General features: G+C 43.4%; 3 protein-coding genes across 4 annotated transcripts; all 3 read right to left on the reverse strand.

Annotated features, from left to right (window-relative positions):
- Nucleotides 1–1276: 1276 nt before the first annotated feature.
- Nucleotides 1277–3270, reverse strand: cplane2 (ciliogenesis and planar polarity effector 2). Its single transcript, XM_055868116.1, has 5 exons — nt 2926–3270; nt 2635–2787; nt 2405–2529; nt 2159–2295; nt 1277–2040 (listed from the first exon to the last, which is right to left on the reverse strand). Exons 1-5 carry the CDS (start codon nt 3068–3070, stop codon nt 1800–1802), a joined length of 801 nt encoding a protein of 266 aa, XP_055724091.1. The 5' UTR covers nt 3071–3270; the 3' UTR covers nt 1277–1799.
- Nucleotides 3271–4180: 910 nt separating this feature from the next.
- Nucleotides 4181–5446, reverse strand: LOC129815950 (heat shock protein beta-7-like). The gene is made up of 3 exons (XM_055870161.1): nt 5301–5446; nt 4931–5064; nt 4181–4783 (listed from the first exon to the last, which is right to left on the reverse strand). The coding sequence occupies exons 1-3, from the start codon at nt 5314–5316 to the stop codon at nt 4643–4645; spliced, it is 291 nt and encodes a 96-aa protein (XP_055726136.1). The 5' UTR covers nt 5317–5446; the 3' UTR covers nt 4181–4642.
- A 923-nt stretch (nt 5447–6369) lies between these two features.
- Nucleotides 6370–21213, reverse strand: LOC129814945 (ephrin type-A receptor 2-like). 2 transcript variants are annotated; one of them, XM_055868119.1, is made up of 15 exons: nt 21052–21213; nt 18603–18670; nt 16508–17147; nt 11953–12108; nt 11243–11703; nt 10879–11056; nt 10668–10770; nt 10200–10255; nt 9957–10082; nt 9657–9842; nt 9098–9369; nt 8716–8865; nt 8046–8239; nt 7772–7927; nt 6370–7363 (listed from the first exon to the last, which is right to left on the reverse strand). In XM_055868119.1, the coding sequence occupies exons 1-15, from the start codon at nt 21134–21136 to the stop codon at nt 7243–7245; spliced, it is 2952 nt and encodes a 983-aa protein (XP_055724094.1). In that variant the 5' UTR covers nt 21137–21213; the 3' UTR covers nt 6370–7242. The 2 variants fall into 2 exon arrangements, with proteins under 2 accessions (XP_055724094.1, XP_055724092.1); XM_055868117.1 differs by having other exon boundaries at nt 9098–9372.
- Between the last annotated feature and the right edge of the window lie 666 nt (nt 21214–21879).

Genomic DNA, 21879 nt, shown 5'->3' on the forward strand with positions numbered 1-21879 from the left:
CGTAGATGTGGACATTCCCCAGGCTCTGGAGAGGGAGCCCGCACCTACTACATGTCCTCCTGAGCGCATCTACATTCCCACAGGGATAAGACATCGGCTGCTGACCTGGGCGCATCTACATTCCCACAGGGATAAGACATCGGCTGCTGACCTGGGCGCATCTACATTCCCACAGGGATAAGACATCGGCTGCTGACCTGGGCGCACACAGCTGTCGTCGCTTGGCATCCAGGTATTTCTCGTACTACTCAATCGATCTCCGAGAAGAATTGGTGGCCTACCTTGGCGCAGGACGTTATTTGCTACGTCAACTCCTGTTCCGTTTGTGCAAAAAACAAATTCCTCCATCTCCATTTGTTTGACATTATATACCAACTTGTGTGTTATGGGGCTTTAGGTTGAGTGACTGCTCTGATACCTGCAGGTTTCTGCTGGGCCTGGAGTTGCGGTGATCTCCGGTTGGAGAGATTCTTGCTCCATCACGGCCCTATGTTCTGATCCCTCTACATGCCATATGTGACCAACATGATGCACCAGGAGGCCCTCACTCTATTGCTGTCAGTTTATTTTCTCTGTCTTGTCTGAAGATCATCGTGGAGGTAAGCAAGCCTCGGAGATCGGAGTCTACAGCGACAGAGGAGCAGCAGTATTGAGTGGTGCAAGTCCATGGCTCCACTGGTTGGGGGTCTGGTATAGAGGAATTTGTTGAGGTTAATGCTGCGGGTTTCTGAAGTCATTGCAGAGAATTCTGAAGCTGACTGAGCAAGACTCAGATCCCCTGTCTGAAAGAGGTTATTGAAGCCGTAGACAAGGTAGAGGTCAATTGTCGAATGGTTAGCCTACAACCCTATGTGTTCTCTTTATCCTCCAATGTTCCGTGGAGACGGAGTGCAAAGAGGGGGTTCAGCAAATGAGGAACTGGTGTACCCGGACAATGGATTTTGGCAATGTCAAGGTCTGACATTGTGTGTTACTACGTGTTGTGGAAGCTACTCTGAAAATGTTTACCAAGCTACAAATGACTTCACACTGGAAGTTAAGCTACACTAAAGCTACCCTTTAGAAAAATAGTTTACTTAACTGAAGTTACTTTGAAAAAGTAGTTCACTCCATCCAAACTACATTATAAATCATATCTGAAATGTCAGAATACAAATTGCAAGAACATAATATCACTCTGGCGTCAGATGTTAACAGAACGTGTAATTTGGGCTAAAACACCACTGTTTCAAGTGAGAATTAAGCAGTTCTAATGCCGAAAAAGGAAATTCTTGCCTACTTCACCCATATTTTATTATTGCAAAAAAAGTTGCGTATAGTTCCTGTAGTTAGCTATACTGCTACATGACAAAAACAAAAGTTCTTTACTGAAAACAATACCTAGATTTGAATTTAGTTCAAATACCACCAAGCTACTGCAAAATGTAGTTCACTACTCCAACACTGGCTACTAATTGTATCCCTTCTGTTTACCAAGATCCCAACTTTGAAAAATGTGTAAATGCAGATTGATAAAAAACACAGCCTGCTTCTTCTCCCTGTTTAACCTATAGGTGGCAGTGGTTCCTAAAAAGAAAAAACCCAACATTGCGATTCACCATTTTCCTCAAGTTTCATTTTCCAGGCCTGGATGAATTCTTGTCCTCACAAAGTTGAACATGTTCAAAGACCCAATAAACTCAGATGCAGGTTCTGTTTCTCCACAGTCCTATGTGAGAAGGTAATCCAGGACATCTCTGTTGAGTGCACCACAACAGTGGTGTGGGAGATGAAAAAATTGTCTCTCAACCTATTGGATTTCATACATGTACCACAGTAGCAGCCTCTGACTGTGTGGCGACTGGAAGGGTAGTAGACCTGGTAGCCACACAGTCCTGGTGCCACAGGTGCTCTGCCAGGCAGTTCAGTAGGGGGGCTACCTCACCCAGGTTACTGACGTTGCTTACGTCACCCCCCATACGGAACACAGGCAACCCCCAGACCTCCTGGAACCGAGTCACCTCTCTCTCCGTCACGTCTGTATGCATGAACAGGTCAAATCTGAGGTCGCTGTCAAGAACAAAGAATTCTGGGTAGTGGATATTAGTCGTCCCAAAACGGTCAACTACACACACACACACACACACACACACACACAAAGGGAACAATGTAAGGATACTTGGTGCCAACAACCAATTTCACAACTCTGTCGCAAGATTCAGACCCTCTGGCGATCTGATTGGACAGATCATCGAAGGACGCTCGGTCAGTAAAGGAGAAGAGGAAGAGGATGGCATCCACCTGCTCCTTACAGGACTGAGATGCACAGGAAAAGGGAATTATATCATTTTGAAACATTGTGCCGTTTTTTTAATGCTATTGTGCTTTTTTTCTGTGTTAGGTGAAGCTGATATTTCAAGCATACCGGAAGCAAGTGGTCAAATCGGCGTAAGGCGTTCTCTCCACAGTCCCATAGCTGCAAGCGGAAAAACAGAGCACGACCGCTCTCCCTCAACTTCACAGGCCAATACACCACTGTGGTCTCAATACCTACAAGAACAGTTGTGTTACTTGAGAAACGTCCTGTATCACATGTTCATTTAACCCACAATATCCAGGTATTATGCCAAATGTTCACAGCTGCACTAGGCCTACCTGTAGTTTCATAGTGCATGTTGGGAATATTGAGTCCAGCTAGACGTGCAGCAAGAGCAGTCTTCCCCACCCCACTCTTTCCTGATATGAAGATCTTGTAGTTAACAGTGTCCACAGACACATTAGGGGGCATCACTAGAGCCTCCAGAAGACCTGGAAAATTGTTTGAAATATATTTGCTTTATTCAAATGTAAAGTTAATGAATCAATATAAGGCTAACTGTGTACGGTATGATTTATGTATGATATACAAGCAGGGCAACTTAGCAGCTACTAAGTCAAGAAACATACCAAAGTTTCTACGTTTTTTCTTGTGTAGAATCCTGCTGAAGAACTCCTTGCTATCTGCACTTCGGTGCCAGTCGGCTACAACAATCGACCCAGGATCGAGGACTTGTGCCATATCTTGTGGTTCGACTACGCACTGGCGTGGCATCTATAAATAATCTGCTCTATGTACGTCTACAAACTGATAAGGAGTCCCTGCACCTTTTGAAGTTCATTAATTACATTTTAACACACATTGTTACCGTAGCGCTGTGCGACTAAATTGTGAGAACGCGTTGTTACCTTGACACCCAACCCAGCGTCTCGTCACCAACATTAAGACGTTTCTTTTTTTTAAGTACTTCCGGGTTACGGAATTTCCCCTACGCAAAAGTCCCTCACGTAGTAGAAAAATGTAATTAACTTGTATTTATTCATAATATAAGAACAATTATTGTCTAAACATTAGCATATTTGTTCATATTTATTTTACACTTGCATGAAATGTTGGTTTTAAAACATTTTCCAATGTCAAATAAATGCCTTCAATGCAAAACACTGTATATGAATTACATGTTGCTTATAGAGAAAAAAGTATGATATGTGCTGATGTAAAAGTGGGGTTGGGAATACTCAGTAGGGTCAGTAGAATCTATATATGGTGTTGTTTCATTGGGGACTCTGGTCTAAATACCCAGCAACACTTTATACTCCACCAACTCCATAGCCCCCAATGCAATAAACTATACGCCTATAAATTATTGATTTCTAGAGTTATGAATAAATAAAAATAAATAAATAAATAAATAATGCTTTCTTTAAACCAAATCTACTTGCATTTCTCTTGACTTTTTGAATACACATATAGTATGTTGTATATTTTCCAAAGTGTCCACCAGAAGGAAGATAATAAGATATGTATTTGACATTAAAGGTATTTTGGTATGACAATGCGTCCTATGACGCAGTGCTTTATTTGAACCATATGGTGTCCAGGCACCCCATTTTAAGCTGTTTGACCACAGTAAAAGTCCAGCAACACTTCCTATCACCTTGCTTTTTGTTTAAACTCACCTGGTTTGTGTTCTAGGGACAGTAGTGAGTAGACTTGACTGGTTTTATGGACACACAATCGATTGTTTTTCCTGTACAGTGCAATTTGTTTGTGCAATACAACAAAAATACAGTTAGACTTTTCTTAAACATTACATTTCAAAATGTAATCCTTGAAAAATAACAAAAGATCATACAAAAAAAGATCATACACATAGCGTTTCACCACGGACCTTTATTTTGATGACAACCTACTTCCTGCAACGACAAAAAAATACTTTAAAAAAATGTAATAATAATAAAATAAAATGCTTAACTTCCGGTAACTTCAAATTTTATTGACTTCCATTGCTGGTGTTTGATTCGTTTATTCTGGAAATTGTCTTAGAAGGACTGACAGACGTAACATTAAATAATAAACAAACATTGGGCTATATTAAAATCCATTCAAACATATACCAACTTAATGAATAAATTAGGCACTGCGGAGCACCATTCCCAGGGGCCTCATTCAAGAATAGATGTTGTCCTAGGGACATTATGCCCCACCCCATTCCCCAAGTTAGAATTTAATGTGAATTAAATGTAATTAATTATTTGAATACAATCATCTGAATTAATGCAACCGGATTGGTGTGTGTGTGTTAGTGTTTAAACTTTTTCAACACCTCCCACATCCTATGGAAGACTAATTTCTTCTGGCTTTGACAGTCAGAGTCAGACAGTCACCATTGTTTTCCAATGAGGTTGTCACAGACATGGGATCCACGTCCCCCGGCAACTGGCACTTGTGGGCAAAAGTGTTCTTAACCGTGCCATCCTCTGCTAGCTGGTGAGAACAAATGATGAGACAAGAACATGGAAAGAGGATGAATGTAAGGGAGGTCAACAACAACAAAAAAATAATAGATGTACATTTGGTAACAACAATAACTTAAACACAAAAAGTGTTTGATGTACCGGAACTTCAGCTCACCTTCTCCGCATAGACTTCTATAAGGTTGTTTGACGATGTGATGATGACATCCTCTGGAGAGTACTCACTCACATCGACTGTGAACAGGTACATGTCTCCCATCGACTGGATCTTCCCCGTAGGATGAGAGTGGCCTGAAAATAACAGCCATTTACACCTCCGTTACCCCCCAGATGTACACGCACACTGCAGCTAGTTTTCATCCTCACCACAATTAACTGTAGTATTACATAAACCACTCTATTTCTTATCAATATCTCCTGTGAAGTTAGTCATAACACAGATAAAACAACACATCTTCTGAACGGACCTGCAAGTTTGTTGGTATTGTTGAAACAGTGTGAGGATCCTAAATATTGTGTGACGTTACCTTTAGTTCTCTCCATGCAGGATTTTGAGTGCAGTTGAAGTGAGGAGGTAGATGGTGGAAATGGCAAATGTTCAGTCGTTTTCCACTGTATTAATCCGTCCAATGCATTACTGTGAGGAGACTTCACTGTCCACTACAGCCCTACCTTTTGTCCTCGCGTACTCTCTTTTATACTGTGTGTGAGATGGAGTCCGTTTTTGTTGGTGTGTGTGAGGCAGGGTGGGTGAATGTTTTGCTGCCTGGATAACCATGTGCAATATGTATCATAGGAGAGAGAATGAGAGCTGGGGGCCAGTGGCTGTCGTTTCCTACACCTCTATCTCCTCTATTCATCTATCTTCATTTACCATTTAGATCTGTCCAGAGCACAAAACTGCATATTCTTTTGAAGAAGTACATAATCATAATAATAATCAATTAGCCCATACAGTTGGACATTAATAAAGGCTTGAGATAGCATATAGATTCATGCAAAATAACACAGTGGATATGAAACGTTCCAATAGATAAACACACTATGTGTTCGTTCTCAACATTAAATTTAGAAGCATTCTGTAATTGCTGTCCAACTCAAAAAGATGAGTGAATTGTTCATTGAAGAGGAATGAGCATGAATCCCCAGATACAGGGTGAGGGAATTTAGCAGGGGCTCAGTAACTGACGATGCATATTTGATGAAGTACAGTGGAGTGGAGATGTGACATTTCAGACTACCATGGTACAGTCACCAATTGACATCGAAGCGGACTCTTCTTCGACAACTGTATTAGCGAACTGTGTTATTTGGGTTGTGAATTGGATTCATTCTGACATTTCTTGATTTTAGTTCTGGATTATTTGTGTACTTGCTTGACGTTTTACTGCACTGTTAGGAGCTAGTAAAACAAGCATTGCACTGCACCTGCTATAACATCTGGTAAACTGTGTACACAACCAATGAACTTTGGGTGGGTGTCAAGGAAAACTCCATTTCAATTGATCTATTTCAATCAAACATTCTTGCTTCTTTTTAATGTGTTTCATGTACCAACGTGTATTTTCTGCTAGTTGATTCAATTCAGACAAGTGATTCAGTCACAAGGCAACACTGATTTTATTGGACAGAAAAATACATATTTACAAACATGTGCCAGATCAGTGTCTTTTTAATTAAACAAATATAATAAATATAAAATACAATAAATATTAAATAATAATGGAAGAACCACTATAAGACTAGATGGAGGCAAACTGTAAACTAAAGAAAAATAAAATGTCAAAATGTAGGAGAAACGTATATGAGGTGGATTGCAGCCAGAATGGAACCTACAAAATCAAACGGAAAGATTAAAAGTATCTGATCTCTTGCCCTGAGCGGAAATATTCCCGAAGACCAATAAACCTGTCATTTGAGTAGACAGGCATTCTCATATATCCATCTGTTATTTCAAAGCCTCAAATCTTTATAAAACTAATAAGAGTCCAGAAGTCACTGGTGGAATATGTGAGTGCTTGAGGAGGAGGGAGACCTGGTCCTGGAATGTCTTAGCTTGAATGTCTCTTGTTTTTCAGACTTCGATTTAAGAGAGAAATACAAAGTGGGGCCATCCTTCCTCTTCTCAGGTCTCACACAGCTATTTCAAAGGCTATAGTTTCCTATCTGCCATTATACAGTATTTCGACACTTGATAATATAAAAAGTTCTTTATACATGACTTTTTCTGTAACCACATCTCTCAGTGTCTCTTGTCATGTGGTACTTCAACGTTTTACATGTCTGTCTTTTCTTATTGTCTGGCTGGCAGGGTCCTCTTCAATCATGCCGCTGATCAGTCTAAAGCAGCGTAGTTCTGACATTAGTACAACCATCTTCAACCCAACTTGCTCCATTTCCCCATTAAGTGTGACAGTGAAATGAGATGTTCAGTGCAGTCCTATTCTGGGGAATCTCAGTTTGGGGGTCTCACACGGCAAACACTGTACTGCAAGCACTAAGTGAGCTGGTCTGGTCTTTAAGTCCAAGAATGCTGTAGGCGATTCTCTTCATGTGACCTGGTAACCTCACGCCAATGTTCCTGATGTCGCTGCGAGAGAAGGCAGATAGAGAGAGGAGCTGTTAGGGAAAGTATCAAATATGATTGCCTTTGCAACTTCCTACTTGAACATGACACAGCAAAATATGGAAAGTCATATTCCGTTGGAGCCGAGTACAATGATGCTGTTGAGGGTGGGGCAGTGAGGAATGGTATGGGGGTAATGAGATGGGCGGGGGCCGGGAGGGGGGGGGGGGGGGGGGTGAGTGCAGCATTCAGTGAATGAGAGTGTCGCATTCCATCACTGATCGTGTGGCATACCGGACAACAAATGCTTAACAAAGATCTGAATACTTTTACTGTATGTTCAAATGTGGCAGGGTGCCAACTAAGCCCTGCAATGTGGTGAGGATGATGCATCTGTGCCATGTGGTCACTGAACATGTGTGTAGTACTTACTCATGCTTCATGGCCAGCACCTGCTCCATGGTTGTGATTCCAGCGCAGGCAAAGCTCTCAGTGTACTGGCTCATCTTGATGGACTCCAGCCATTCCGGCACAGACCTGAAGGGGGAGCCGTCACAGCCACTGGTGCTGGGCAGGCGGATGGACACACTGTGTGGCAAGAACAGGGAAATATATTGGTTAGTAAGTGTTATATTTACAGTATGTGATTTGAACAAGATAAACTGTCAAGTCCAGGGGAGATCAGCTTCATTCATTGGCATCTTACCGGGGATCAAAGTCAGCGATGGTTTTCAGAGACTCTGGGCTCCGGAGCAGTTTGTCCAGGATGTTAACGATGTCAGGGAACCGGGGTCGTTTGGAGCGATCCTGGAGCCAACACTGCAGCATTAGCTGGTAAACGGTGGATGGACAGTCCATGGGCGCAGGCAGCCGGAAGGCCTCGTTAATTGCCTTCATCACCTGAGGAGTGGAGGAAGCGGGGTTTAGACCGTGTTCTCACAGAGCTTGTGTTTATCGCCCACTGTTGTCTTAGGCCAGGCCGAGGCCAACAGACTCTAAGAACATGTTTTGTGTTAATGTGTGGACACTAAAAAAAAAAAAAAATGAATAAATAAAAAATAATGTATAAATAGCATTATATACATCATAACTGTAGCGGTGCTCCCTAACTAGGAGCTCAGATGCAAAACAATTTTAAGTCCAACGTTTCGACAGACAAGCTGTCTTCAACAGGGTATATTGTGAGGACACTAACAGTTTTATGTGAAGAGGGACTGTGGGAACTATTTTGACTTAGTGGCCTTGAGTGGGTTGTCTTAAACACTATCCACCCAGAATAAATACCCAGAGGTGATGCCTCAGAGGCCTTGTGTTTAACCAAACCTACAGCACCCTGTCATTTCCCTAAGACGTGACAGACTAAGCGTAGGACCTACCTCATGGTTACTCATGTCCCAGTAGGGTCGTTCTCCGAAGGCCATGACTTCCCACATGACGATGCCGAAGCTCCATACGTCGCTGGCCGAGGTAAACTTCCTGTAGGCGATGGCCTCAGGGGCGGTCCAGCGGATGGGGATCTTCCCTCCCTGAAGGAACAGCAACAAGAACTCATCATAAGAATGAGACTGAAAGGAATGTTTTCACTAGCTATTACTAACGTAAAGGTTTCAGGAGGCTCACTGATGGCATTACTCATCCGTTGTTCCCAATAATATGTAAATACATAACTAGGCTACAAATTGCAAAGCACATGGTAGATTGTGATACCCCCACTCTGTTCCCATACATTAACATCAGTACTATGGAGGCTTGACTCACGCTGGTGGTGTAGGTGCCCTCAGGATCGTCTTCCAGCACGCGGGACAGGCCGAAATCAGACACTTTGCACTCCAGGTTGCTGTTGACCAGAACGTTGCGGGCAGCCAGGTCTCGGTGCACGTAGCTCATGTCAGAGAGGTACTTCATGCCTGCTGCGATGCCACGCAGCATGCCCACCAGCTGGTACGATGAAATCTCCCCATCATGGTCCTTTAGATAGTTGTCAAGTGCTCCATTCTCCATGTATTCCGTCACAATCATGGCATGCTTGACTGCTTGAATAAATAAATAAAAAGGGGCAAATTTTAGTTCTTCATGTCAATGAAAGAGGCACATGGATAGGAGTGGATAGGAGATGGGAGATATGGGACTCTGCTAGATAACGACAATAACTCACAAATAACTATTCAGTGAATCAGTAGAGGATCAATCAGTGGCCATGTCCCAAATGATACCCTATTCCCTTTAGTTCCCATAGGGGTGTAGTCAAAAGTAGTGCACTATATAGGGCATAGGGTGCCATTTGAGACACCACCAGTGTCTGAGAGCAGGGACTCACACTTGGTGACGACTCCCTCCAGGCGAATGATGTTCTGGTGGGAGAACTGGCCCATGATGCTGGCTTCACTTAGGAAGTCCTGCCTCTGCTTCTCGGTGTAGCCTGGCTTCAACGTCTTGATGGCCACCGCCACCTCTCCTCTCCCTGGAGCCTTCATCAGACCGCGGTACACCTCGCCGAACTCACCTGAGAAACAAAAGCACACACAGAGATGAATACTAATACATCAACCTTCACCTCGAGGTAAGGGGATCGGAGAGATTTGTTCAAAATGTTACTGTAAACTGTTTGGACATTTACCGGCTCCAATGACTTTTTGCTTCGTGACAAGACTGGGATTAATCTCGCTGGCAAACTTCAGGATAGCCGTGTTGGGGTCCTCGTACATGTGTGGGTCAACGTAGGTCTTCAGGGGCTTCAGTTGATCTTGAGGAAGTGTGGAAGACAATTAGTGAAGGCGGTGGAGATGGGAAAATAATCTCTTCGGTAGGACACATCTCTAATCTAATCTAGGTACATATTCATGGCTGCTGTGGTTCTTACCTGTACTGGAGAAGTAGGGGTCCTCTGATCGCTGTCGGTGACGGAAGTTCAGTCTCCTGTTAGGAAGCACAGTAACTATTAGGACTGGTCAGACAACAGGCAATGCTAAGACATTCATATCAAGGCCTCCCTAACTAAATAGCCTAGAGACCCATCAACATGCTTCCTGTGGTGACTAGACAAATTTAGCTAGAGCCACGACGTGGCTTTTCATTTCGTCTATCCCCTCTCAGGGTTGAACAATGTCCATCCATTTTATCACAGACAGGCTGCCGGCGCGGAAAGGGCAAGTTCGTCTTCAGCCACAGACTCAGTCCGCTACGGTTACAGTTTTCAACAGCTACTCTGGTAAAAACCATCTTACAGATGGCATGGCATTACATTCTCAATCAGCTCTGGCCCGTGAGCCACCCATAATCATATACTATCTTAGGACCGAGGGACATGATAGCGGTAGTGTGTTCTAACCGTTTGTGTAGCAGTAGAACGACTACAACAACCAGCAGCATGATTCCTCCTCCTACTACAGCTCCCATGACCACCGTGGAGTTGTTCTGGATCTGAGACTCTGCTGAAAACCCCAAGAGAACACAGTTAGACCACAACACACTCAAATGGCAAAGAAATCCTGTCTGGACGTTGGAGAAAAAGAACAGTCTCCAGTTTCTAGGGCACTTACCCATGGGCAGGGTCTTGAACTCATGCTCCATGCTGTAACTCCCTGGTTTTCCCTCTGGGCTGAGAGCCTGGACTCTGAACATGTAGGCCGTGCCAGGGGAGAGGTCACTAATCTGCACCGAACTCTTCTCAAGAACCAGGACTGTGTATGTAGTGACATCACGCTCACTGTCGTCCTCCTGCACGGGACAGAGAGAGAGAGGAGGACTGAGAGGGGATTCACTATAGAGCTGCACTAATACTATTAGACTTGCTGTGTTTCACTTCATGTGGGACTGACATGGAGAGATAGAAGACAGAGAGAAAGAGAGAGAGAGAGAGAGAGAGAGAGAGAGAGGAGGGATGCGTGCCTTTGTCTGGCTTACCTTCCTGCGGTACATGAGTTCGTAGCGGTGGTTGACGTGGGATGGTGCTCGGCGGGACAGAGCCCAGGACAGAGACAGGCTGGTGGGGCTCCGCTCGTCCAGACGGATGGACGTCACCTTGGGGGGATCAGTGAAGTGCAGAGAGGTGGTGATGGTGCTGCTGGGTCTCTGGCTGCTGTACTGAGACACTCCGCTGCGGGCCTCTACAGTGAACGTGTAGTTGAGGTGGGGCTCCAGCTCGCCAACAGTCACCACGGTGTCCTGGAGGTCCGTGTGGCCGGGCTGAAAGCGGACCTTCTCCCCACAGGGCACACACAGGGCCCCGGCGCAGCGCTCACACACCACGCTGTAGCAGATGTCCCGGCGGCCTCCTGTCACCAGCGGCGGGCTCCAGGACAGCTGCAGCCTGCCGTCCGCTGACAGAGTGGTGGAGGCCAGGTCACGAGGGGCGCTGGGCGGGGCTAAAGGAGGAGGAGGCAAAGAGTAGACAGAGTTATTACGAGACATTCCGACATGCTAATACATCCAATGAACAATACTGATGATTCCTCTGTCACCATGACGATGATATAAAGACAATGTATTGTATGAGGGTATGAGGTAAACCATTGGTCGGCCACAGAATAACTGAAGGAAAGGCCGTAGAAGTGGCTAAACCCTTTGTTAGCGATACGCCTCGCTGTAGCCGACTACCTGGCCATGGTTCTTACCAGAGCAGGCTGACGTAAGAGGGTCTGATGGGGAGCGGTAGAATCCCTCCATACATGGACACAGGGGGGCGCCGGCTGTAGATGGCTCAGTATTCTCCGGACAAACCTCACAGGATTCACTGAACAAGGACGCTTTAAAGGAGCCTGGCGTACACGCTGAAAGAGAAAGGAGGGTGACTATTAGTCCTAGTATTATATGTATAGACACAATGGGGCGAGAGTGATTCAGTTACAATACAATAACACGGTATCTCTGTCAGTGCCCTGGGGCTTGGAAGGAAACTCAGGCTGTGGTTAAACTGTAACCGGATCTTTGTATTCAAACAGAATGGAATAGGATTTTCCTGACGATTTGCTTCCACTTGTCCTTTTCACCTCAAGTTCCATCCTCAAGTCACACTGTCAACTGGATGTCATGGAAACACTAAACACAGCAGATAATCACTCTGTCTTTCCCATCCCTTTTGAACTATAAAATAAAATAAAATTGTATTTGTCACATGCGCCGAATAAAACAGGTGTAGACCTTACAGTGAAATGCTTACCTACAGGCCCTTAACCAACAATGCTTTAAGAAGTTAAGATATATATTTTTTAATACGTGTTAAGTAACAAATAGATAAGTAAAAAAACAGAAAATAAAAGTAGCAAATAATTAAACAGCAGCAGTAAAATAACAAGTGAGGCTATATACAGGGGGTACCGGTACAGAGTCAATGTGCGGGGGCACCGGTTAGTCGAAGGTAAATTAGGTAATATGTACATGTAGGTAGAATTAAAGTGACTATGCATAGATTATAAACAGAGAGTAGCAGCAACGTAAAAGAAGGGTCTGGTTAGCCCTTTGATTAGCACTGTGAATGCAGATGTGGTTATTGTTTGAGGAGCTCTAGCAACATGGTTACCGCTGGCGATTTTCAATTGTCCTGTAGAATATAGAGAAAAAAATGACCCTCCATTCCAGAACTTGTGGGGGTTAATGTGTGTGTATTGGACAGAAACCAGGATGCAAGGAATGCAAGTATAACGTTTTGCTTCCTTCCTTCCTCTTTTCCTCTGATGGCAAATGACAACATGCCAGGATGGAGCAGGGGGAGAGAGGAAGTCTGGAGGAAGAACTGCTAGAGGGGAGATGTTGTTGAACAACTGTGTTGTTGGAGCCTAAACGCACATTTTTTTGGTGGGATCGACTGTTTACTTTAAGAACGTGTAAGAATGGTTCCTTTGAGCTATCTCCCCTCTCTCCCTTTATTCACATGTCTCCCCAGGGGATCAGTCTTTCATCTAGCCTCTATAGGGAAGAGGGTGACCTGTGATGGACAAGAGGGATCTGCCGGTGACTTAATCACTATGGCCGAAGGACCTTTGCGTTACAACCAGACCCACAATAAAAGAATGGGGACGAGTTTTGAGTTTGAGTAGGGGGGATTGAGATGAATAGATGGATGTATGGGGGATGGGTTAAAGTCTAAAGTACCAACAGGAGTTCTCTCTGGGGAGTCACCCGGGGAGTGTGGGGGTGTATAGGGCCCCTTACGCATAAGAAAAGGAGGCCAGCCTATTTCATCTGAAAAAGGAGCAGCAGGACTCCTGTCACGTATCAACGCATCCCCACCCCTATTCATCTATTGTGACGGTGTTTGGATTGAGTGGTGCCATAAATAAATTGCGTTTAATTATTAGAGCCCTTAAAACGGTGGCATGTGCGCGGCGTATATCCGTGGCATGAGAGCAATCTTTCAAGAATGTTCAAATCGCAGTGGGTAAAACTTCAGCGGACTAAAAGTATTTGAAAGATATGTGTTGTTATGCATGTAATAACGTGGTTGTTTGTTTATTGACGCATTGTGTTAAGTGTCATTTAAAAAAAATATATATTCTTGCAAACTAAGGACATTCAAATATCTGACTCAAATAATGCCTCACTAAAAGTGGGGACCTTGGACTGAAATAATGCCTCACATTGTTCTGGTCGATCTCTTCATGTGCTGCTGTGCCCTTGATGAATGAGCGGTGGTGGCAGTGGCTTCTATTAATTGAATATGTGTTTTGCTCTCTGTGTCGGCCCATTGTTCTAACGAGTGGGAACAAGGATTAAAGAGCTCGTTGCGTGTGTTAACGACCGGATGAGTGGAGTGAAGCAGGGCTTGTCATCCTTCTAAAAGCTGTCCTGTTGCTCCACACTAATCCTCTTGACTAAATTACACTCCACACCTAACTAAGCACCCGGCGGTCCCACACATCTAACTAACCAACCTCTCATGCGACCACCAACTATCCACTAACCACTAACTCCCCTCCCACGCGACTTCACACAGAGTCATGGACAACCTGCTTATTTGAGTCAGCCTGGTCCAACATTCCCCTTTAATTCCTCGTTCCCAGTGGATCCTCTCCAGAGGGCCTTCGGTGAAATCCCATAAATACATTGTCATGGACAGGAACGTGTTTCTGCTTGACTACACAGAGAATCAGGATATGACTCGGTGTTATAAATCAGTGTAATAATTAACTGAACAAGTTTGTCACGTCGACCTTATTTGGCAATTTTCTGGACTTTCGTCGTTTAGATTTTTTTGAAAGATTGGCCTAGGTCTCGATAGGTATTATGACAACTGAGTGTCCCCCAAAACTCCCTAATACATTTTTTGGGACGTATTGGCTTCAGGCTTTGAGGCGTTATGACAACCGCTGTACAATAACCTTTCTCTTTTGTTTTTTACAAAGGTGACAAAAACATGTTTCCTGTATCCTGATCACAAGGTTGTCCAGCAGGGTTTGGAATCAGACTTTTTCCTGGTATTAAAACATGCCCCTTTCCTCTCCAGGACTCCCTGACAATTTCCGCTTCAGGTGGGGAATTCTGGACCTGGAACATTCCTGAGCTTGGCCTTCCCCCTTCGCCTGGAACTATCAGCCCCTTTGAAGTACTCTTTCTCAGGCGTGGAGCTGTGGTGGACTACTTTCTCAATGTTTAGATAAATGGAAGTGTTTCTTCTCTGTCGTAAGGTAACAACATGTCAAACTATGAGCTAAATTGGTTACCTGACCTATATACTATACTGACGGTCTATATCCCTCAATCTCAACTCTGGACCTCAAAGTCGGTTCCAACGCATTTTTTCATTGTTCCCCTCTAATCAGGGACTGATTTAGGCCTGGGACACCAGGTGTGTGCAATTAATTATCAGGTAGAACAGAAAACCAGCAGGCTCCGGACCTCGTAAGGTAAGAGATGAATACCTCTGGTCTATAAACTACTGTAATAGGGAGTAAAAGAGATACAATCTAACTAGTTCTGTCACCCAAGGTGACCAGAATCTCTGGCTGTTGAACAAGGGAGCCTCTTGTCTGTCAGAAACCACAGACTGACTCAGTATAACCTTCCTGACTGAGATGGGTGTGACGGCACAGTCCCTGTAATCTGTGGTTCACCGCAGCCATGGCTACAGGCGCACACAAATAGCTGTGTGGAGAAGACACATCACTCAGGTACTCTTCAGTCGGCACTTCCAGCCACACTGCCCTCCTCAGTCAATCAGTACAGGAGGTGACGTGAGGGTGAAAGAATTCCTTTCAGAAATCCCCACAGCTCACTGAGCATACAATCATGTAATGTTCCTCCCTCGCTGTCTCTCCTTCCCTGTCTCCCCTCCCTCCTATGTTTCCTCCTGATAGCTTAACACACCACACCCCGGAATACCAAAGACAACTTCCATACAAACAATGTGAGCAAACATCCCATTTCAATTTCAATACATTACCATAGTGTGTTCTTTTCAGGCGTACTCAGTGTCTTTCTCAAATAGAACATTTAAAAATACAAAAATGTCTCTCATTCGACCAGTCCCCTCGCCTAAGAAAAATCAGATTGGACGGTTTATAAGCATTTGCACATTGTTAAAGAACAACGTTCCTATTTCAACTTAACACTTTTAAGCCTCAAGCCTCTATAGTCAGATTTCCCTTGTCCCGTTTTCCTCGTCTACAAAACCGTATCCTCCTCACCCACCTCATTCCTAAGTATGAGACAAACACAGTGGAAAGAATGTTGGCCAACAGCAACAGGTAAGATTACCAGGAGACCTCTCAACCGCAGTCAAAACGTTCAAAAACTTCCTCTATGCTTTTTCATCTATTCTCCCAGACAGTCCCTCCCTCTGTTCCTCTCCCATAATATGTTTGGAACTAGTGTTACAACCCTAGAACTCTGTTATTGCTGTTATAGAGCCACTTAATCAAAACAAAACAAACAAAAACATGTCCAAACACCTTCCCCTGCTATCTCTAAATTCAGTCCTATGAATCCAGAAAAATTCACTGTTTTTGTTTGTGAGGTGTTTGAAATCACTGAAGAAACTACAATTAACATTCCCATGCAGTCATTTCTCAAACCCAGTCAGGGTGGTGGTTAGACCCTGTGCTTCTATAAATACAGCTACTGTTTAAAACTAACGCCCAATACAACAGAGCCCGCTTTAGGCCAACACTACAACAGGCAGAGGGTCGGGGTTTGTACAGAGATGCAATATGTGAAGCCTGGCTGTAGTCTTACCTTGGCAGGAGTCTCCGACAGCTTCGTAGCCTGCGCGACATTGGCACTGTCCCACGGGCACCACCCACTCTCCCTCAGCTGTGCAGTAGATGCGTGGGGTGGCTTGGCTCACGGCGTTCTCAACACATGTTCCCTCCACCTCCCTCAGGGCGTCCGCCACCGTCTCTGGGAAGGCGGCCAGGCTCTGCACAGTGGACGGACACGTCTTGTAGTACACCCTCACAGAGAGCAGTGCCACACACGCTCCCGTGTCCTGGAAGGCCAGGTAGAAACCCTTCCTGGATAGAGGGGCCACCGCCCGTGTCTCCACGTTGACCTTCAGCGCACCGCGGCCTCGCGTGATTTCGTCCGGCGCAATGGTGGCCACTTTGCGGAACTGGCCCTTACGGAAGATGGTACCCACGTCAGCATCAGCCTCGGACATGTGCAGGTTGAAGGTCTCTTTGCAGGCGAGCGAGGCGCCGTCGAAGGTGTTGCAGTCCCGCATGACGAAGCGCAGCTCCACAGAGACGCGGGTGGTCCCTGGGCGCCGCTGGATGAAGGTGGTCCGGAGCCAATTGTCCTGTTCACCCGCGTCGATGTTACACACACTGTAGGTGTACAGGAGGGAGCCATTCACCACTGTCTGAACTATCTCCCACTGAAACAGAGAGAGAACAGAGGTTAAGTTTAACACAATGTACAGGACAAGGGTCACTGTTACAAAAGCAGCAAAAAAGTGAGGGAATGAGGGAGAGGGTTTAAGAGAATGAGAATAACGTTAAGGGGGTTTTGTTCTCGTCAAGGGTCAGTTTGCTATTTTATTCATGAAACAACTGTTTGCCTGCTGAGAAGCCCATAAAATGCTCAAGCTTAATTTCCTGCTACTTTTTTCCACATGCCAGGGAAGGATTTGATCTGGACTTGTGCCGTGCTGAACTACGTGTGTGGCTTCCACAAACAGATGTGAGTGCCTGTGTGAGACAGACATAACACTAAAACCAAAACTCTTGTGGAATACCAAGCATTAAGGCAGTTAAACTGTTTTTTTTATAGGCTCATGGAAAAGACATGGCAGCGATATTGGCTACAATTAAGTCTGTTTTAAGAGAGAGAAAATAAGGAAACGCTTGCCTGGTAGCAGTATTTAAAGGCATCCATTAATTAAGCACAGGGCTTTAAATGAATAGGCATCCTGAATTATTTTAACACCTCAGATGACTGCCATAAAGGCATATTTCATTGGACCATGCACAGTGAGTGCTTTATTCCAAGTCTGTTTCGTGGACTTGCGACAGCAGTAGGAGAGAAACTTAGTGTGTGCGAAGGAAGAGAAGATAGATATAGATCAAAGACAAGGACAATGTGCATTCTTAAAACTTCCACTCCCAAGTCAAATTGAAATGTGCTTCAAAAGTTTGAGGAAGTTTGGTGAGAATGGGTAAAACATCATAAAATAGGGGGAAACCCAATAGAATGCATTGGATGGTCTGTAAACCTCATGGTCACAAAAGAAAAGCAGTCAGCACACTGCCACTGGCCACGTCCTGTTGCTTTTTTTAGACAGTCAACCACACAACTATAGATAGAGGGATGCCTTTCTCCCACACAACCCATCTCCCGTCCTTTCTCATTCCCCTCGTCTTATGTTCCACACTGACTGACAGGAACCTGGATTACTGTAGGAATTATAACAACCTGTTGGCTCTATGCAAGAAAAGTGTCTTCTGTCCTGTGAATTCAGATGCAGCTCTTACCCTGACATTTATATGACATTCATAGTTGTATTATTAAAGGGTTGCTTTAAAACTAGTGAAGGCTAACTTTGCGAGCTGCCACTCATTCCATCTTTCCCAGAAAACTATTCTGAAGGAATGAGAGTGGAGAAAATAGCTCGCATTCTACTCCTCTGGAGAGCAGAACTTATGACCCTTTTAAAACATGCTACTTAAAATGTGGCTTGGAATCAACATTGTGTGACATCTATCCTATGTTTACCACCATTGTGTACTAGTAGGGGAAATACATCTTACAATCAATATCATTTTTTGAGGCCTAATCGACCATCTGGTTAGACTAAGGAAATCCTTATAATTCCTAAGATATAACTACTCACCCCTTCTTCATGTGGCCAGGGCAACCAGCCCAACTCTCCCCCAGAAGCTTTCATATCCAGCAGCACCTCTACAGAAAGACAAATAGACAGCACTATTAGAAAACATTCTTAATTCATATGAGGACAAAAGGTGTTTATAAGCAATTGAACATGTGTAGTTAGCAATGTAATTAGCAATGGACAAGTTTTATTACTCTACAACTGGATTATCAAAGTTACTTTGTTTCTCTGAGCCAACAATTATTACAGTAGAAATACCCAGAACTAGATTCCCCAAATAGGCCCAATATCATGCCAGCCACTGCTTTGAAGAGGACATGCCCTGGCATGACAAACCTGATTAAATAAACCGTCAACTATTAATTACTATATGTTTGGATGAAGAAAGCTGAGAAAAGCGTGGGAAGTTAAAAAGCATGATAAAGGGAGTGAAAATAGTTGGGATCATCCCTAAGAACCAACGCAAGTCCGACACAGCCTACACTCCTATCCCCTCTTTCTTCAGTACAAGACCCTGTCCACTCCAATATTGAAACTAAAAGCTTCTTATAAGTTATAACCCTGCAGAGTAATATTTCTTCCTTGAAACATGATCAAATACCAATATTACCTAGTTTTATAAATGAAGAATACTGAGAATGATCATTACTGTATGTTTGAAGTATCAAATCAAATCAAGTTTATTTTAGATAGCCCTTCGTACATTAGCTAATATCTCGAAGTGCTGTACAGAAACCCAGCCTAAAACCCCAAACAGCAAGCAATGCAGGTGTAGAAGCACGGTGGCTAGGAAAAACTCCCTAGAAAGGCCAAAACCTAGGAAGAAACCTAGAGAGGAACCAGGCTAGGAGGGGTGGCCAGTCCTCTTCTGGCTGTGCCGGGTGGAGATTATAACAGAACATGGCCAAGATGTTAAAATGTTCATAAATGACCAGCATGGTCAAATAATAATCAGGAGTAAATGTCAGTTGGCATAGCCGATCATTAAGAGTATCTCTACCGCTCCTGCGGTCTCTAGAGAGTTGTCGTAGTCCAAGTTAGTCCACACAGTAAATTAGCCAGTGTTGATTTTTTTATTGTTACATTTCTAGTGTTGATTCAATAGTTAAATTCACTCTGTAAGAGTGAAATTAACACTCAGTGGTGTAAAAATAATCCCAGTGTCGGTGTTAATAACCAGAGTTATTGTCTTACACTGTAGAGAGTAAAACAGTCCCATCAAAACCACGCCCAGCATTATCATTTCCCAGCATGCTCTACTGCGAGTAGATTTTTTAGGATTGTTTTTAATGTCTGTGTTTTTGCATGTACATTGATTGACTTATTAATGTTATGCAACACAAAGGAAAATATATCAGTTAGTTTGATTTATTGCACTCGTTACTGATATGGTTGTTCCAGTTTAAATGGTTTAGGTAGTCTCCTTTATCAATTTCCATTATCCTGACAGTCATTCTGAATGCGGGTGAATAAAAATTACACTATTGAATATCCTAATTATGTCTGGATTCCAACAGGAATTACACATCACTTTGCAAGCCAGCATAATGTGACTTGCAGGCTGATATGGCCTGTAAACCAGGAGTTTCCTAACACCACTGAGTTAGGATAAAACTAGGCCATTAAAGTAAGGTCATATGATATGTGTCATGTATATTGTCAGAGTTTAATTTTAATGATAGCATTTACCTAGGAAATCATTTGGTGAAAACCATAGGCCTTTTAAAATAACAACCATGTCTGTGTCACTAACAAATACAGTCATGGGTGGTAACTCTACAAATGTGTCTTTACTCAATAGACCATTTCATTATATTGCACTCCAGAGTAGAGTGAAATACTAATTAGTTCACTCCAGTGTATAGTGAAATCCTTAATATTTCACTCCAGTGCATAGTGAATTTCATACAGCCAGTCTTAATTTTCTACTCTGTATAGGGTTACAGAAACACAGTCTAAATGCTAAAATTGTAACACTTTGAAAGTGTGAAAATCACTTTGTTGAAAGTGGATGCATATACACACTGCAAAAGTGTTAAAATCAACACTACAGCGAGTTACTTTCACACTTCTGATTTTGCTGTGTACAATTTACTGGCTTTCTTTTCTTTAACTCAACAAAGGCTCATTCTTATACAATTTCTAGACAATTTAAAATCATCTTCATCATCTTCAACAAACAGTACATTAAATATTTTTCAATAGCCTATGGAATTGTTAGAGGGGTCTTTCCCCACATTGACAAGTTATATTGGAAAAAAAATATTGGAGGAGAAAAGCTTAAAGTTAACACTGTATTAGCACTGTAATTTACAAAACATATACAATAATATTACAAGAACGCCATGTCACAGCCCAATCCCCCAACTCATCAAACCTCACAACCATGTGGAGCCACAAAGCAAAGCTCTTTACAAACCCATTTTAAGACAAAAAATATTGTACTTACGTTCTTTCGATTGAAGAGTAATAAACACATGGTTAATAAATACATACAAAAACAAAGAACAACAACGAATACGACGGAAATCCATTTCTTTAACTTTGACGGGAATTACTCAGTGTGCGGATCTCGTAATATCGCCGAACTTCTGTGAGCACTACCGTCTACTGCCGTTGTTACAGCCGAAAGTCCCATTGAGAAACAGGTGGCGTCATGAGCTCCGCCTTTGGGAATGTGGGCCCAATCCATATATGGTATGCCGAAGGGTGGGGTCATGTCATTAGACTCTGAACTACCTGTGTAGAGCGGATGTGTTTTCAGTGTACCCTGAGCATTTCGTTTTTTTATGAAATGAATAATATTGTGCTGTCTATTTGTACATTTCCTTCAAGAATACACCGCACACGCACACACACACACACACACACACACACACACACACACACACACACACAGACTATTCTGCCTCAGAATAATGTTGATATAATATTCATTGTATCTGTATTATATTCTTATCAATAGTAATAAATAGCATGACAAATTGTCTCCTCACCTACTATTAGTGCAGTAAGAGAGAACATGGTTTTAATTTGTGATATTCTTGGCATGTGTTAGAATTCAGAAAAATGAGCAAGCTGGGGGACATAATTACAAATAGCTGGAAGCATCTTCAACAATCCATCTTTCCCACGCTAGGAAAGGGAGGGGTCAAGTGGGGGGGTGGGGGGTGGTATGAATATATGACTACTAATGAGAGTCTTCATAAAGAACCTCAGAATTTGGGTATGAATATGGGGACACAAAAAAGGCATGAATAACGGCATCGCCTAGCAA

The sequence above is a fragment of the Salvelinus fontinalis genome, chromosome 18 (assembly GCF_029448725.1).
Source record: "Salvelinus fontinalis isolate EN_2023a chromosome 18, ASM2944872v1, whole genome shotgun sequence".
NCBI classification, from domain to species: domain Eukaryota; kingdom Metazoa; phylum Chordata; class Actinopteri; order Salmoniformes; family Salmonidae; genus Salvelinus; species Salvelinus fontinalis.

Excerpts from the sequence above, each read along its gene's own strand:
- cplane2 (XM_055868116.1), bottom strand. The coding sequence starts at position 3,070 with ATGCCACGCCAGTGCGTAGTCGAACCACAAGATATGGCACAAGTCCTC. Across the intron at positions 2,530-2,634 it reads CATGCACTATGAAACTACAG|GTATTGAGACCACAGTGGTG; the intron begins GTAGGCCTAGTG and ends CTGTTCTTGTAG. Across the intron at positions 2,296-2,404 it reads GATTTGACCACTTGCTTCCG|TCCTGTAAGGAGCAGGTGGA; the intron begins GTATGCTTGAAA and ends TGTGCATCTCAG.
- LOC129815950 (XM_055870161.1), bottom strand. Across the intron at positions 4,784-4,930 it reads TAGAAGTCTATGCGGAGAAG|CTAGCAGAGGATGGCACGGT; the intron begins GTGAGCTGAAGT and ends TGTTCTCACCAG.
- LOC129814945 (XM_055868117.1), bottom strand. The coding sequence starts at position 21,136 with ATGGATTTCCGTCGTATTCGTTGTTGTTCTTTGTTTTTGTATGTATTT. Across the intron at positions 9,843-9,956 it reads GCAAAAAGTCATTGGAGCCG|GTGAGTTCGGCGAGGTGTAC; the intron begins GTAAATGTCCAA and ends TTTGTTTCTCAG. Across the intron at positions 7,928-8,045 it reads ATCGCTGACTTTGATCCCCG|TGTGTCCATCCGCCTGCCCA; the intron begins GTAAGATGCCAA and ends CTTGCCACACAG.